The 15,277-nt window shown below is 38.5% G+C and overlaps 1 protein-coding gene across 3 annotated transcripts in view; it reads left to right on the top strand.

Moving 5' to 3' along the window:
• Positions 1–2,662: 2,662 nt before the first annotated feature.
• LOC149811783 (uncharacterized) overlaps positions 2,663–15,277 on the top strand; it is a 52,582-nt gene continuing 39,967 nt past the window's right edge. The window contains exons 1-4 of one of the 3 annotated variants that reach the window (XM_089993663.1): positions 2,663–2,738; positions 3,226–3,772; positions 5,190–5,374; positions 6,998–7,114. In XM_089993663.1, the coding sequence (XP_089849789.1) occupies positions 2,667–2,738; positions 3,226–3,772; positions 5,190–5,374; positions 6,998–7,081 (888 nt within the window). In that variant the 5' untranslated portion in view covers positions 2,663–2,666 and the 3' untranslated portion in view covers positions 7,082–7,114. Of the gene's footprint in view, positions 2,739–3,225; positions 3,773–5,189; positions 5,375–6,992; positions 7,115–15,277 lie in introns of all 3 variants that reach the window. The other 2 variants (XM_089993664.1, XM_089993665.1) reach the window with 2 other exon arrangements.

The following is a 15,277-nucleotide window of genomic DNA, read 5'->3' as shown; positions in this document are numbered from 1 at the left end:
CGGCTCTCTCTCTCTCTCTCACACAGTTCACTCTCAAAATCGTGACTTGAGAGAAAGAGAGAGAGGTCGCACCTATATTATAAAATAAGGACTCCTCTATAGGGTGACATTCTTATTAAAAATAGAAAGTCTTCTATTTTCATAAAGAAATAAATGTCTTCTACAACACAAACTCTAAAATAAAAACATAGTATATTTATCTTACTTTATTATTATAATAATCTATTATTATTTTTAAAATCCTATTTATCCTATCATGGATGGATCATGAATCTCGGCTAATAGGTCCATGATCCATATCTGAATCCAAAGTTAACGTCAACCACTAATATTATAATATATATTATATTATATCACTCCAAACAGTAAAAATATGTTTATTTAATAAAAAATATATTTATTAAACTTATAATTAAGCATAAATTCTACGAGATATCACTGTACGTTCGGTGAATCTTTTCAAAAAACATGACTTAGAATCACTTTCTAATTTGTTTGAGATTCAAAATGACATGGGGGTCTCATTGAATGAAGCAAATTAGTAAGCTACTCTCATTTGCAAAGCACTTTCTCACCGCTTAACTTTTTATGTTGGGCTGCTTATACAAATCATTCGCTTTCTCATTCAAATGAGGTAGTAAATCAGAATGATCCAATCGAACTTGCTTTAAATCTCGTGAGAATTCTAATATCATGAAATCAAACCAAACGTACCCTTTGTAGAGAAATTAAGATAACAAAAAATATGCGAAAGCAATATAGGATCTAACAAAGGCACAATCAAATCACAACACAAGTGTTTACGTGGTTCAGTCAACACGACCTACATCCACGACGCACAGAGAGAATAATCCACTATAATGAAAGTAGAGAGTACAATGTAGAAAGTACAACGTCCAATAGTTTGCCCAAAGCTAAAGATAATAACAACAAAGAAATCACAGGAAGAAATAAATACAAGATTACCTCTCGGGTGCACAACCCGAGTCAAAGCCCACACCACAACCAACACCTCTTTCTGAGGATCAATGCGTGGTGACGAACCTTCTTCTTTCCTTCTCTTCTTTTTACTCTCTCTCTCACTTATTCTCTCTCTGCACACTACACACAACCACTCTACCATTCTCCCTCAAGCACACAGCCTCTGCACCCCTATTTATAGATAACATAGAGTCTTCTAGATATGAATCTTCTAGAAGTGAGCCTTTTAGACTCATTCCAAAAACCAAAAGGGTTTTAACCCTTCAACTTTCTGCATTAATGGGAGTTAGGTGACTATTCCACTTTCCCACATCATTAATGAGGGGATAGAGCTGACCCTTCAACTTCTTCTGCATTAATGAGAAGTGGGTGGCTATTTCACTTTCCCACACTATTAATGAGGGATAGGGCTGGACCCTTCAACTTCTACATTAATGAGAAGTGGGTGTTTATTCCACTTCCCCACACCATTAATGAGGTGTTGGGCTGGACCCAACACCCTTAAGCCAAACTCAAACTGGCTTATTTACAAAATAATTGTTTGAAATCTGTGAGAAATAATGCCAAATTCTAAACTTTTGCTTGGAACCCAATCACTTTAACCATTTAAACTATACATACATATATAAAAAATATAGTTATATAAGCTGAGCTGATCTGAACACCAAGCATTCATGTTGTCCTGCTGAGCCCATTCCATGAGTTCAAATGAGCAGCAGAACACAAGCCAAGCCATCTCATCTCATTTCCCAGCCCTAGTTAGGTTGCAATGTCTTAATCCAGGCTGGGTCTCGGTCGGAATCCCCCAAGGGTTATCCCCCAGCTAGTTTATGAAAAAATAAAATCAATGCTAAGCTGAAAAAGCTCATTGATGTTCCACAATATTTCAGAAAGATGAAACTAGAAAAAACAGATGAAAATGGTCTTGGCCAGACAAGTTGACCAGAAGGTTGGTTGAACAGGCATCTCCTTCACAAAGTCAACCAGCCAACTTGTCTCATTCATCATAAGCAATGAGCGTTATAGAGCTATGAATGCACAAAGATCAGCCCCTATTCATCCTACCTTTCATCTCGAGATGGCTTGATCCAACCGATTACATTGCATCAAACTTGCCTGTATGCGCTCAAGCTGCAAATTTTAAAATTCTAGCAGTTTAAGATTGATGCCTAAATCAACATTCCCCAAATACGGCTGATATTTGAAACATAGTTATTCTATACAATGTCATCAATTTAAGAGGATTTAGCAAGAACTAACTAAGATGTACCTTCACCCGACTTAAGTTTTCACTACTTAGCCGGCTAAAGAAAATTTCATTATTTTTAGAGGGGGTTAAATTTATGTAGCTCATTAAAAAGAAGTGGTCAAGTGTAAACACCTGAATTTTGATTAAAGGATTGGAAGGTCGCTCTCAATCTTTATGTGTGAATCATTTATTGGTACCTGAGCTGAATGGCAAATCACCCAACTAGAGCACGGAAGGGGAGTACTACACCTGGGTTAATGGAGAAGTCATGCTTCTATTTTTAGATGAGTGACGCACGAAGTCAACAGGCATTCAATGCCCACTTTTATCGAGAGCAGTGACCTTCCAAGTTTATTATGGTAGGTGTGTGTGCATGTAGAGGGGAGGTATCGGGGAGGAGGGTTGTTTCTGTGGCAATCCTTCTGTGGGGTGCATCATGAAAAGAGAAGTTGGTCCCAACCCCCTTTCCTTCTTCAAGATCATGTTAGGAGACTTTACATCTTGCTTGGTATGGTGCTCTCTCTTTCTCTCTCCCTCGTGTTTAAGTCGCTCTTTGCACTCGTCTTTGGTTTCTTTCTCAACCTGCAAACTCAGCCAATAATATCTTCTTTGATTGAGTTCGATCAGATAGCATGCAAGAACGGTTTCCTGTTCAATAGTTTCTTGAATATATATATATATATATATAGGAGTAAATATTCGCATTTTTAAATATCAGAAATAAAAATTGAAAAGCAGAAATTTTATATCAAATATATAAATGGTTTCTCACATAACCAGGTTGAAGAAAAGAAAAGATTCTAATCAAACTAAAATTTCTAATTGGCACAAAAAGAGTGAAACTGCTAGAAAGAAAATGGTGTTCAACGCCAGTGTGCATAAATTCTTTCGAAAAAAAAATGCTACTTTCTCCATGTATCACATTATAAAAAATTTCCCCACTTCTTCATGCTAATTTCACCAACATAACAGCCATAGTCTATGCTTCCTTGCAGTTCATACCTCCTCAGTTTTGTCATAGACTCGACGACATAGTCGATCAGAACGCTCATCTAGAGGACTCCAACGGTCAGCCTTGGAGCGTAAGGTTGTCGAGAGTCGATGGCCGTTTGGCCTTCCAGCAAGGATGGAGTGAATTCGTGCGAGACCACTCAGTTGCATCCAAAGATCTATTGTGGTTCAAACACACCATCGGTTCTCATTTCAAAGTTCTGATTTTTGGGAGAAATTGCTGCGAGAAGAGGAGCTTTCCAATGAGTGGTCACAGTCGGATAGTCGGAGAAAGATTAATCCAAGACTCTGTTCTTTGTAAAAGAGAAAGATTTCAAGGGTCTGATGAGACAGATACTGTTAGGCTATGCAAGAGAGCTGCTAGAGATGGGGCGGTGGGCTGTACCAGTGGTTGCAAGTACAGCAGCGGGGGTTCGAGTGCTGGCTGCACCTATGGCGTGAAAACAGTGCCAATGCAAGCTAAAAAGTCTTGCCCTTCTAAGAATGTCTCTGGTGATGCAGAACCTGACCCACCAATGCACGCCAATGATGGTCGAACGGTTTTTCTTTTCCCATGTTTGAGCATTTTTTTGATTGGGTATTATATATTTGTGATATGCTTTGCATTGAGATTTTACAAGATGTAGACATGTTTTTCAAAACGTGAAAATAAATGGCTCAAAATTTATTTAAATTTTTTCAATACAAAATATTATAGACCCTTAACTTTTAGTGCTTTAGAAAACCCTCTAAATATCAAAAATTATAATCTGAAACATCTTATTAGAGAAGGAATGCCATCCAATCATCATTGTTTGTAGATTTTGAATCTTCTTTTGGCTGGATGGTCCTCTTCCTATATAGGAAAGTCTGTGTGCACATGTGTGTGCATGGGCGTTTGTAGGTTAAGCCTGTAAATGACTGACTACTCCTTTGACTTAGGAAAGTGATATTATGTGTTTTGTTGTTGTTGTTGTTGTATGTGACCTATTTGATGAGTATTTAATGTGTTTTATGAGTTAACGATTGGTTATAATTGATAGACTTGAACATTTGATGCAAAGTGACTGTTAGATATACTTGGAGCTCATTTCAAAAATGCCTGTTTGGTTTTTCCTTTGTTAACAATGACCTGCCTGGGAACAGCCCCCCCCCCCCCCCCTCCCCCAATAGTAAACCCTTGGTAGTCACTCACAAAGCAATCCATTGGTATTATCTTAGGCTGTGTCATATGGATACCGCTGTGGATACAAAGATACAGTCATTCTTATAAAGTTTTCTATATAACTAGTGGTGCAAACGGGCTTGATCCTGTCAAATCTGAATCTGAATCAGAAATGCAAAGTAGATCCGAATCCAGATCTGATTAAGATCCGAAGATGTTAGTTTGAATCTGAAACCGAAATACCATGTGGTAGTACTGGAACCAGGAAAAAATAGAATAAAACATGCTATTTATATGTAAAAACTGCATTCGGGTCGGATTTTGGTTTGGATCACCTCTGGATCCGAATCAAAATGCTGATCCAAATCTGACCCGAGTCTAAAAGTAATCCGATTGAACAGATCTGAATCCAATCCGAATCCACATTTGGATTTTACTTAAAGGATCCATATCCGGAAAAAACATGTCGGACTCTGTATATCCGATCTGCGGGACCAAGATGAAGAATTTGTTTGGCAAAGATCTTATTTGATAGGACTGATGGACACTTAATGCAAGATTGACATTAGTTATATTTGATAAGAGATGCATGCTGCAATCTTCACAAGATGACTCTAAGTTTGATGTAGTTTGTATCACCATTAAACACTTTGTTGAGTGTTGACCCGCTGATACTTGTTGCATTTTGTTTACATGTAGCTGGCCATGATTCCAGCATTTGTTCCTTTCATGTTTCACAATAGACAAACTGTTGAGATATTTCCATATACCAGTTCTCTTAAGAACGCTTCTCATTTTGGACAGGAAAGAAAGTAAAGTTGTCAATAAAGAGTGAAAACAATGCAAAGAATGGGAAGCATGATGATGAAGGCCCCAGGCACAAGGCAAAAAAGGAGACAAGTAGTGATGAAGCTCCTAGGCCCAGTGACGAAGTGAAAGATGAAATAAGTGTTTCTTGTTTGGTTCCACATACTTCACAACCATGGCTGGTAATTCTCCTTAATGCTTACATTTTTTACCAAATTCACCTACCTGACATAGGGTAAGTTTAAACCAGCCTAACTTAATTACGATTGGTTCAGTGTTAGAAGGCATTTTATGAATTAAAAAACAATTAACTATGGTTATGAACTGTTCTAGGATTTCATTTATGACCCCTTCTTTTATTTTATTGTGAATAACTATTCACTTGACTTGGTCTTTACATCATCATTTTTTGTTGGAAGGATTTAAAAAAAAATGGAGGAGTCTCTAGATCGTCCATTTTGGGCTTGTTGTGATGTTTGAACTAAACATGTATATTGCACTAGGAATCTACATGGCCTTTAAAGCACAATTGAAGAAATGGAAATAGAGAGGAACCTGTGTGTGTGTGTGTGTGTGCAGTGGCGTAGCTAGGATTCATGTGAGGGGGGCAGGGGGGGCAAACAGGGGTGTAGAAAAAAAAATTGTGTGATAGTTGGGGGCAGCGCCCCCAGATTTTTTTTTTGAGATAAAATAAAAAATGGCTACAATTATTAATAAAAATCTATTTCATATGGACGAATCAAACTATTTGCTGCAGTCAGGGCTGGGCTGGGCTACAAAAATGAATAAAAATCTATTTCATATGGAATCAGGACTGGGCTTTAATTTTTTTTTTAACTGCAGGACTGGGCTACAGCCAAGTCCTGCCCCCCCCCCAGCTACGCCTTTGTGTGTGTGTGTGTGTGATTTGCTCCTCAGCATTCTTTAAGTTGTGGTTGTAGCTTTTCTGTGTTACTGTTAAATCAAAGTGCTGGCACTTACTTTTAAATGGAGAAAGTTATTTACTTGGTTTTCATCCCATGTAGAATAACAATTGGATCCTTCATCTTTGTTCATAGTTTGGGGAAATAATTGTAGAATTTGTTCGCAAGCTGATGGAATATATGGGAGTTTCAGCTAGTTACTCTTAGTGGCAGGAGACCATCATTATCACTACAATATAATGGTAGCTAGTGGTGACTATGGTAGATATTGTAAAAGTATCTCCAAACAAGATACTAAGATCAAGACCTTAATATTCTTGATAATAAATCCGGCACACATGCACAATAAGAACACTTTAAAACACTTGTGCACAAAAGCACAACTCACAAAAACTCACAAAGGCATAAAAAATATTGGAATCACTTTATTGAGCACTTGGGCTTTGACTCAAAGCCATGAGAAAATACAAAGGGGAGAGCTCCTATTTATAACAACCAAAAGGGGCCTTGGAGGGGCTCCACTCATAGACGTTGGAGCCCCTCCAACGGTCACAAATGTGACCGTTGGAGGGGCCCAACGTCTATTTGAGTGGCCCCCCCAAGGTACCTTTTGGTACTTAAAAAAAGAAATAAAAAAATAAAAAGAAAGAAAAAATAAAATTAATTTACAATCACATTCATAAAAGTGAATGTGCGTAAAACAGTGGAAAAGACTAAACTACCCCTACGGCTAAACAAATAGAAATATATATTTTATATATATAATAAGTAGATACATATACATATATATTAATATATATATTACCTTATATATATATAATACATATATTACATTACATGATTAATTACATAATTTAACACCTCTCCTCAAACTTAGGGCAGGATGACCGAGAGTTTGCTAAGAAGGAAGTTGAAGCGCGGAGCACACAAGGCTTTAGTGAAAAAATCCGCCAACTGATATTCTGACGTGACATATGGAAGGTCAATGACTCCTTTGAGGTACGCCTCCCGAACATAGTGACAATCCATCTCTATGTGTTTGGTCCGGTCATGAAAAGTGTGATTCTTGTTGAGAATAGGTGGTTTTTGGTTAAGTTCTCATATATTAGAGGTTTTCTGAAATATTAATTTCATAAGGACTTAGATGTAATTTTTCTGTTTTGCCTCTCTCTATTTAATATAGAGAGAAGCCCTAATCTCATTTAACGAGTTCTATTGTGCAGCCGTCTCTCTCTCTCTCTCACAGTTGGCTGTACAACCCCATCTCATTCTACATGGTATCAAAGCCTTCGATCGTGGGAGCGTGATTTTCATCAACAGGGACTGATTTTTTTTCATCAACGAGGAGCAACAACCCTACGGCTTTTTAAAATCAGGTTCGGTGGGGTTGACTGGGGAAGATCTGATCACAGATCTGGGATGTTACCCAGATCTGTCGTCAGATCTAAGGAGAAGATCCACTGCGACCGAGTGTTGCCGAGACTGGTTTCTACTATGACGTGATTTTTTTTGTTTGTTCGTGAGTTGTCGAGGTGTGTTCCTGCTGTTATAAATTTTTTTTTTCTGTGTTGCCGTGAGTGCTGAGTTCTTGTCGAGGTGTGTGCCTGCTGTTTAGGAGCAGCATAAATTATTTTTTCTGTGTTGCCGTGATTGCTGAGTTCTCGCCTATGCTGATTGCGTGTTATCAGAATTCTGCCGTGAATGCAACTTCCTTTTCTGTGCTGCTGTGAATGCAACTTCCTTTTCTGTGCTGATTACTTGTGATACTTACTGGATGTCGTGCATTATATGTTGGAGAACAACAAGTGTAGTGAATACTTTGGTTTGCAACTGCAGTCTCTCATTTATCGTGATGTGTTTGGGCCTTTCAATGTTCGTGATTTCTGTGCTATCAACACCAACTGAAATTTAGTTGTTTCAGTGGATTGGTTTATTTCAGAATGTGGCTGCTGTGTCGAGTTTTTTTTTGGAAACATGGTAGCTTAAGTTTCTGTGTCGTGGAAAGTAGCAGGTGTGATTTCCTGCTGGACTGAATTTTATTTCGTGTGTGGGCTGTTGTTTGCTGTGGAAACAGCAGGTGTGGTTTCCTGCTGAGTTAGAGGAAAAAAATTCCTCTTGAACACTTGCTGTTCAAGTGAGGTAATCTGTTTTTTTTTAATATGGCTGAAAATTTGAAATGTGATTCCAAACTGGAACATATTGGGGAGTATAAGGCTTTTGCCAACCCCTTCTCATATGGCTCTTCTGTAAGGTTGAATGAAACCAACTATGCCAGGTGGTCCAGAACTTTTATGATGTCGGTATCTGGACATCGTCGAAAACATATTTTGTTGGAAGGCGAACCCACTGAGAAATTGGGAAAATATGTCACTTGGGATGAAGATAATGACATAGTTATGTCATGGATCATGAATAGTGTTGAACCCCATATTGCCGATGGATTGATCTACTATAATACAACCAAACTAATGTGGGACAATCTTCGTGATACATACTCACAAGAAACGAATGTGAGTCGTATCCTGCAAGTTGAACAGGAAATATATAACTTGCAACAGGGAGATCAGACCTTGGCCCAGTACTATGCCTCTGTCAAAGCTACGTTTGAAAGACTTAATGCTCACAAGCCTCTTTGTTGCTCGAAGCAAAAGGATCATCAAGAACAAACCATGGTTGCTCGTTTTCTTACAGGTCTTTCTCCAGATTTCTCTATTGCAAAAGTTCAAATGTTGACTGGTTCAGATGTTCCCACTCTTGCTGATGCTTACAATCGTCTGAGTAGACTTGCGATCTCTCTGCCACAATCTCAGCCTGTGACTCAGTCATCTGCTCTTGTTGTCCCATCTAGTTATGGGCGTGGAAATATTCAGAATATCAAAGGACGAGGACGTGGACGTGGACGTGGTATGGGAGGCAGAGGAAAGCTTCAATGTACATTCTGTGGAAAATCTGGACATTTAGAAGATCGTTGCTGGGATAAGCATGGTCGGCCAATCTCTTCTTCATCAAAGTCATATAACCCTAAAGCAAATATTACTACTATTGAGGCAACAAATGCACCAGAGACTATCACTGCAAATGAAAGTAGTATAACCCTTAGTCGTGCGGAATAGGATGAGTTGATTGCTCTTCGACCTTTGAGTTCCCCCACTCCCATAGCGGGGGTTGCCTTTTCAACCGGAAATCATCTCCATCCGAATGATAGTAAGTGGGTTATTAACTCTGGTGCATCCAGACATTTGTGTGGAAATTCACGTGTTTTCTCAGATCTAAAGGTCATTAAGGCTCAACTTGGAGTCTCATTAGCCGATGGGAGCTCCTCCCCGGTTGTTGGTCAGGGAAATATTTCTATATCCTCCTCATTACAGTTGAAAAATGCTCTTCATGCTCCAAACTTTCCTCAACGTTTACTTTCTGTTAGTTGCCTTATAAAAGAACAAAACTGTAGAGTAATATTTGATCCAATGGGTTGTCATTTTCAGGATTTGCTGACGGGGAAGAAGATTGGTGGAGGCTATGAAGAAAATGGACTTTACTACCTACATCATCCAATGGGTTCTGTTCATGCTGCAGTGGAACATTCATTCAGTCCTGTTCAGTGGCATCGTCGTCTTGGTCATCCTTCATTGTCAAAGCTTCGGTCGGTCTTTCCTCAGATTCCTTCCACCACATCATTTCAGTGTGAAGCATGTCAGTTGGGCAAGCATCATCGAAGCTCGTTCTCTTCGAGTCAGTCTAGTAATAAAGTTTTTGAACTTCTTCATGCAGATGTATGGGGTCCTAGTAAGATTCCTACTAGGACTCAGTGTCATTATTATCTTGTTATTGTTGATGATTTCTCTAAGTTATCATGGGTATTTTTAATAAAAGAACGATCTGAAGTTCCAAGTCTTATCAAATCCCTAATTCTTGAAATAAAAACTCAGTTTGAATCTATTGTCAAGATTGTTCGCACTGATAATGCTCTCGAGTTTAAATCAAAAGGCCTGTTACAATTTTACCAAGATCATGGCATCCAACCCCAAACTTCCTGTGCCTATTCATCTCAACAAAATGGGGTGGCTGAGCGAAAACATCGGCACCTCCTTGATGTTGTCAGGACCATTATGATTCAATCAAATGTTCCTGCCTTATACTGGGGTGATGCGATTACCACTGCTTGCTATCTGATCAACCGCATGCTTTCGTCTTCTGTGGGTGATCAAATTCCATTACATATCCTAAAACCTGATGCCCCACTTTTTTCTTTCTCACCAAAAATATTTGGATGTGTTTGTTTTGTACACAAACTTGGCCCTGACCGTGATAAATTAGCCGCTCAAGCTACAAAATGCATATTTATCGGTTATCCAAAAAATCAAAAGGGCTATCGATGTTATGATCCTATTTCTCGCCGAGAGTATGTCAGTGCAGATGTATCTTTCTTGGAATCTTCTCCATATTACTCTAGTTTCGGTTCCCCGCTGCAGGTTGATCCAGCTGAATCTTTTCCATTACCTATCCCTCCTTTTCCTTTGGAATCTGTGCCCTCCTTACCGAACCAAACTTTATCCTCTTCTAGATTTAATAATCCGCCATTGGTATATGTGCGTAGAGCTCCATGTCCGCAAGAGCCTTCATCTTCTTCTTCTCCTGAGGTAAGTTCTACTGACAATAGTGATCTTCAGGATGATGATAGCAGGCCTATTGCTCTACGAAAGGGGACAAGACAATGCACCTTATATCCCATATCTCATTATGTCTCCCATGCCAGAATTGGACATCAAATGAAGTCGTTTATTTCAGCCTTGTTTGCTGAAACCATTCCTCTGAACTATCACCAGGCAACACTCGATAATCGCTGGAAGCTGGCTATGCAAGAAGAAATGACAGCTTTGGTCTCTCAGCATACCTGGGATCTAGTTGATTCCCCAGCAGATGCTGACATTGTTGGATGTAAATGGGTATATACAATAAAGTACAAATCTGATGGTTCTATTGACAGGTACAAGGCCAGATTAGTCGCGAAAGGGTATACTCAGACATATGAAATTGACTTCTTTGAAACTTTTTCTCCTGTGGCACGGATGGGTACCATCCGTCTTGTTCTCTCAGTAGCTGTTCAGCATGGTTGGAGCTTGTGTCAATTAGATGTGAAAAATGCATTTCTTTATGGGGATCTATCTGAGACCGTTTACATGCAACAACCTCCAGGTTTTGAGGTTGAGGGGGAGTGTCAGAAGGTGTGCAGATTGAGAAAGGCGATTTATGGCTTGAAACAAAGTCCTCGTGCATGGTTTCAAAAGTTGTTTGAAGTGATGTCAAGCTTTGGCTTTAATAGATCGGCAACAGATCATACACTTTTTATAAAGAAAACTAGCTCTGGCATAGTTGTTATGGTGGTATATGTGGATGACATCATTCTTACAGGAGATAATGTGAAAGCTATTGAAGCCACAAAGGCTCATCTTCAAAAACACTTTGTTACAAAAGACCTTGGTTCACTCAGGTATTTTCTGGGTATAGAAGTTGCTAGAAGCCGTGAAGGGATGGTTTTGTCTCAGCGGAAGTATGTTCTTGACTTATTAAAGGAAACGGGCATGTTGGGAGCTAAACCAGCAAATATTCCCATGAACCATAAAGTTCAGTTGTTTGAAGAAGGGTCAAAACCTGTTGATAGCAAAAGCTATCGCTCCCTAGTAGGGAAGTTATTATATATAACTGTGACCAGACCAGATATTGCTTTAGCAGTAAGCAAAGTTAGCCAGTTCATGGACAAACCAACTGAGGTACACTGGAATGCATCCATAATGATTCTCAGATATCTAAAATCCTCTCCTGGAAAGGGGTTACTGTTCAGGAAAGGTGGAACTCTGGAGATAGTAGCCTATTCTGATGCTGACTATGCTGGATCTGTAGTAGATAGAAAGTCTACCACAAGATTCTGTGTGTTTTTGGGAGACAACTTGATCTCATGGAGAAGTAAGAAACAAAATGTGGTTTCCAGGTTGAGTGCAGAATCAGAATATCGGGCGATGGCCCAAACAACTGCTGAATTGATATGGGTTCGCACTGTTCTTAATGATCTCTAGGTGAAGGTTTCCTCTCCAATGACCATGATGTGCGATAACAAAGCGGCAACATATATAGCAAACAATCCTGTCTTTCATGAGAGAACAAAGCACATTGAGGTTGATTGCCACTATGTAAGAGATATGATTCAAGCTGGTCATATCACTACAAAATACCTAAAGTCTGAAGACCAAGTTGCAGATATGTTTACAAAGCCTCTTGCTAGGCCAAATTTCTCCAGATGTTGTGACAAGCTGAGCATGATAGATATCTATGCTCCATCTTGAGGGGGAGTGTTGAGAATAGGTGGTTTTTGGTTAAGTTCTCATATATTAGAGGTTTTCTGAAATATTAATTTCATAAGGACTTAGATGTAATTTTTCTGTTTTGCCTCTCTCTATTTAATATAGAGAGAAGCCCTAATCTCATTTAACGAGTTCTATTGTGCAGCCGTCTCTCTCTCTCTCTCTCTCTGCACTCACAGGTGGCTGTACAACCCCATCTCATTATACAATTCTTAGTAATATAAATCGCACTTTTGTTGTCACAGCATAGCTTGGTAGGCCCTTCAATTGTGATCCCCATGTCTTCCAACAACTGATGAATCCATACAATTTTCATGGTAGTAGTTGCCATGCCACGATATTCGACTTCAGTTGATGATAAGGTCACTTTTTGCTGCTTCTTGCATCTCCATGAGATTAATGAGTCTCCTAAGAATACATAAAAACCAGTGGTAGAGTGACGGTTATTTGGGTCACCTCCCCAATCAGAGTCAGTATAAACAATTAATTTTAACTCAGAAGAAGATGACAGAAAAACTCCCTTATTAAGAGTACGCTTTAGGTATCTTACGACACGTAAGACGACACTCATGTGAATAGAAGTTGGTGCATGATGAAACTGACTTGCCGTATGCACTGCATGTGAGATATCTGGTCTGGTAATACTCAGGTATATCAACGATCTTACAAGTTGTCTGTAGGGAGTAGGATCGGAGAGAAGAACACCATCATCAATCTTCATTTTAGCTCCTACTATAGTAGGAGTTTCACAAACTTTATCATCTGTAATACCTGACCTGTCAATAATCTCAGATGCAAGCTTAGTTTGAGACAAAAAATACCCTCTATGAGAGTATGCTACCTCAATACCCAAGAAATAAGTTAAAAAACCCAAGTCAGACATTTCAAACTTATCCTTTAAAATCGATTTTATGCTTTTAATCCCTTTAGAGTCGCTTCCGATTATAAGTATGTCATCCACATATAGAAGTATAATAACAATCTCTGCATTAGATTTTCTAACAAACAAAGCAGTATCACTAAAACAGGATAAAAAACCATTTTCTAACATTACGGAGTTAAACCTATCATACCAAGCCTTGGGGGCTTGTTTCAAACCATAAAGTGCCTTTCGAAGGCGAAACACTTTTTTTTTAGGAGACTCCATTCCAGGAGGAGCATCCATATACACTTCTTCGTTTAGATCTCCGTTTAAAAAGGCATTCTTAACATCCATTTGATAGATGTTCCATTTGTTGATTGAGACAACGGTTATAAGACATCGGACGATGATCATTCGAGCTAAAGGGGCAAAGGTCTCTTCATAATCAATCCCATATTCTTGACTATATCCTTTTGCAACTAAACGGGCCTTATATCTCTCGAGGGACCCATCACTCTTAGTCTTAACCTTAAACACCCATCTACACCCTATTGCTTTCTTATATTTAGGGAGATCTTGAAATTCCCATGTCTTTGCTCTCCTTAGAGCTTCAAGTTCATTATCCATAGCGACTATCCATTCTGGACATTTTCGTGCTTCCTCGAAGTTTCTAGGTTCTATGTAAGAGTGAATGGCGCTTAGACATGCTTTATATTTAGGTGAAAAAGACTCATATGAGATGAACCTAAAGGGGGGTTTTCTCTGTCTTTCGGTCCTACGAAGGTTTTCCTCACTTTGAGAAGTAGTCCCACTAGCATCATCATATCTTTCGAGGGCACTTCTGAAAGTATTCCTATCTCTATGAGTGTAGGTTATGGGATCTCTATGCGGTTCTTCATTGACATGTTGATGAAGCGTTGGGGGGCACAAAATTGGTTTCATTATTACTTGAGTCATTTTGATTTGACTCATCATTACTAGTATCATCATCTTCAGTCAACAGATCAAACAGAAAAGAATAGTCTATATTCTCGCCATTAGATTCAAATTTTTCGAAACCACTGATATTTTCCAAGAAGCTTACATTTCTGGAAACATATAGTTTATCATTTTTAATATCATAACAACAAAAACCTTTTTGAGTTTCGGAATAATCAAGAAAGGCACAAGGAATAGCCTTGGGGGAGAGTTTGTCAATTTTATCAGTAAGGACAAAACATTTACAACAAAAAACCCTTAACCTACTATAATCAGGTTCTTTTTCGTATAATTTTTCAAATGGGGAAACCTTGTTCAAGTTTTTTGATGGGAGTCTATTTATGAGATAGACTGATGTAAGGGTTGCCTCAACCTAGAGTCTTTTTGGAATATTTTGTGAAATGAGCAAAGTTCGTGTTGTTTCAATAATATGCCTATGTTTTCGTTCAGCCAACCCATTTTGTTGTGGGGTTTTAGGACAAGACCTTTGATGGAGAATACCATTATTTTCAAGATAACATTTGAATTCATTGGAAAGATATTCGCCACCCGAATCGGTTCTAAGAATTTTTAAACTTCCATTGAATTGATTTAAAATCATCATATAAAATGTTTTAAAAATCGAGAAAACTTCATGTTTATGTTTAAGAAAATATATCCAACTAAATCTAGTGTAATCATCCACAAAGATAACATAGTATGAGAAACCTCCTTTAGATATCACCGGAGCCGGACCCCATACATCGGAGTGAACAATTTCAAAAGATTTTGTTGTAAACATGGATCTTTGAGAAAAAGGAAGACTTTATTTTCCCAAGAATACATTCATTACATACAAAGTTTTCATTACAAAGATGCTTAATAAAAGGCAAATAAGAGATTTTAACAATGTTGGGATGACCCAATCTCTTATGCCATACATGAATATCTTTGTTTTGAGCAACATTACAAAATTGATTCTTGGGA

The sequence above is a fragment of the Nuphar pumila genome, chromosome 17 (assembly GCF_984573655.1).
Source record: "Nuphar pumila chromosome 17, dmNupPumi1.hap1.1, whole genome shotgun sequence".
NCBI lineage: Eukaryota > Viridiplantae > Streptophyta > Magnoliopsida > Nymphaeales > Nymphaeaceae > Nuphar > Nuphar pumila.
The sequence above is the reverse complement of the archived record's forward strand: the minus strand, read 5'-3'. Positions and strand labels throughout refer to the sequence as shown.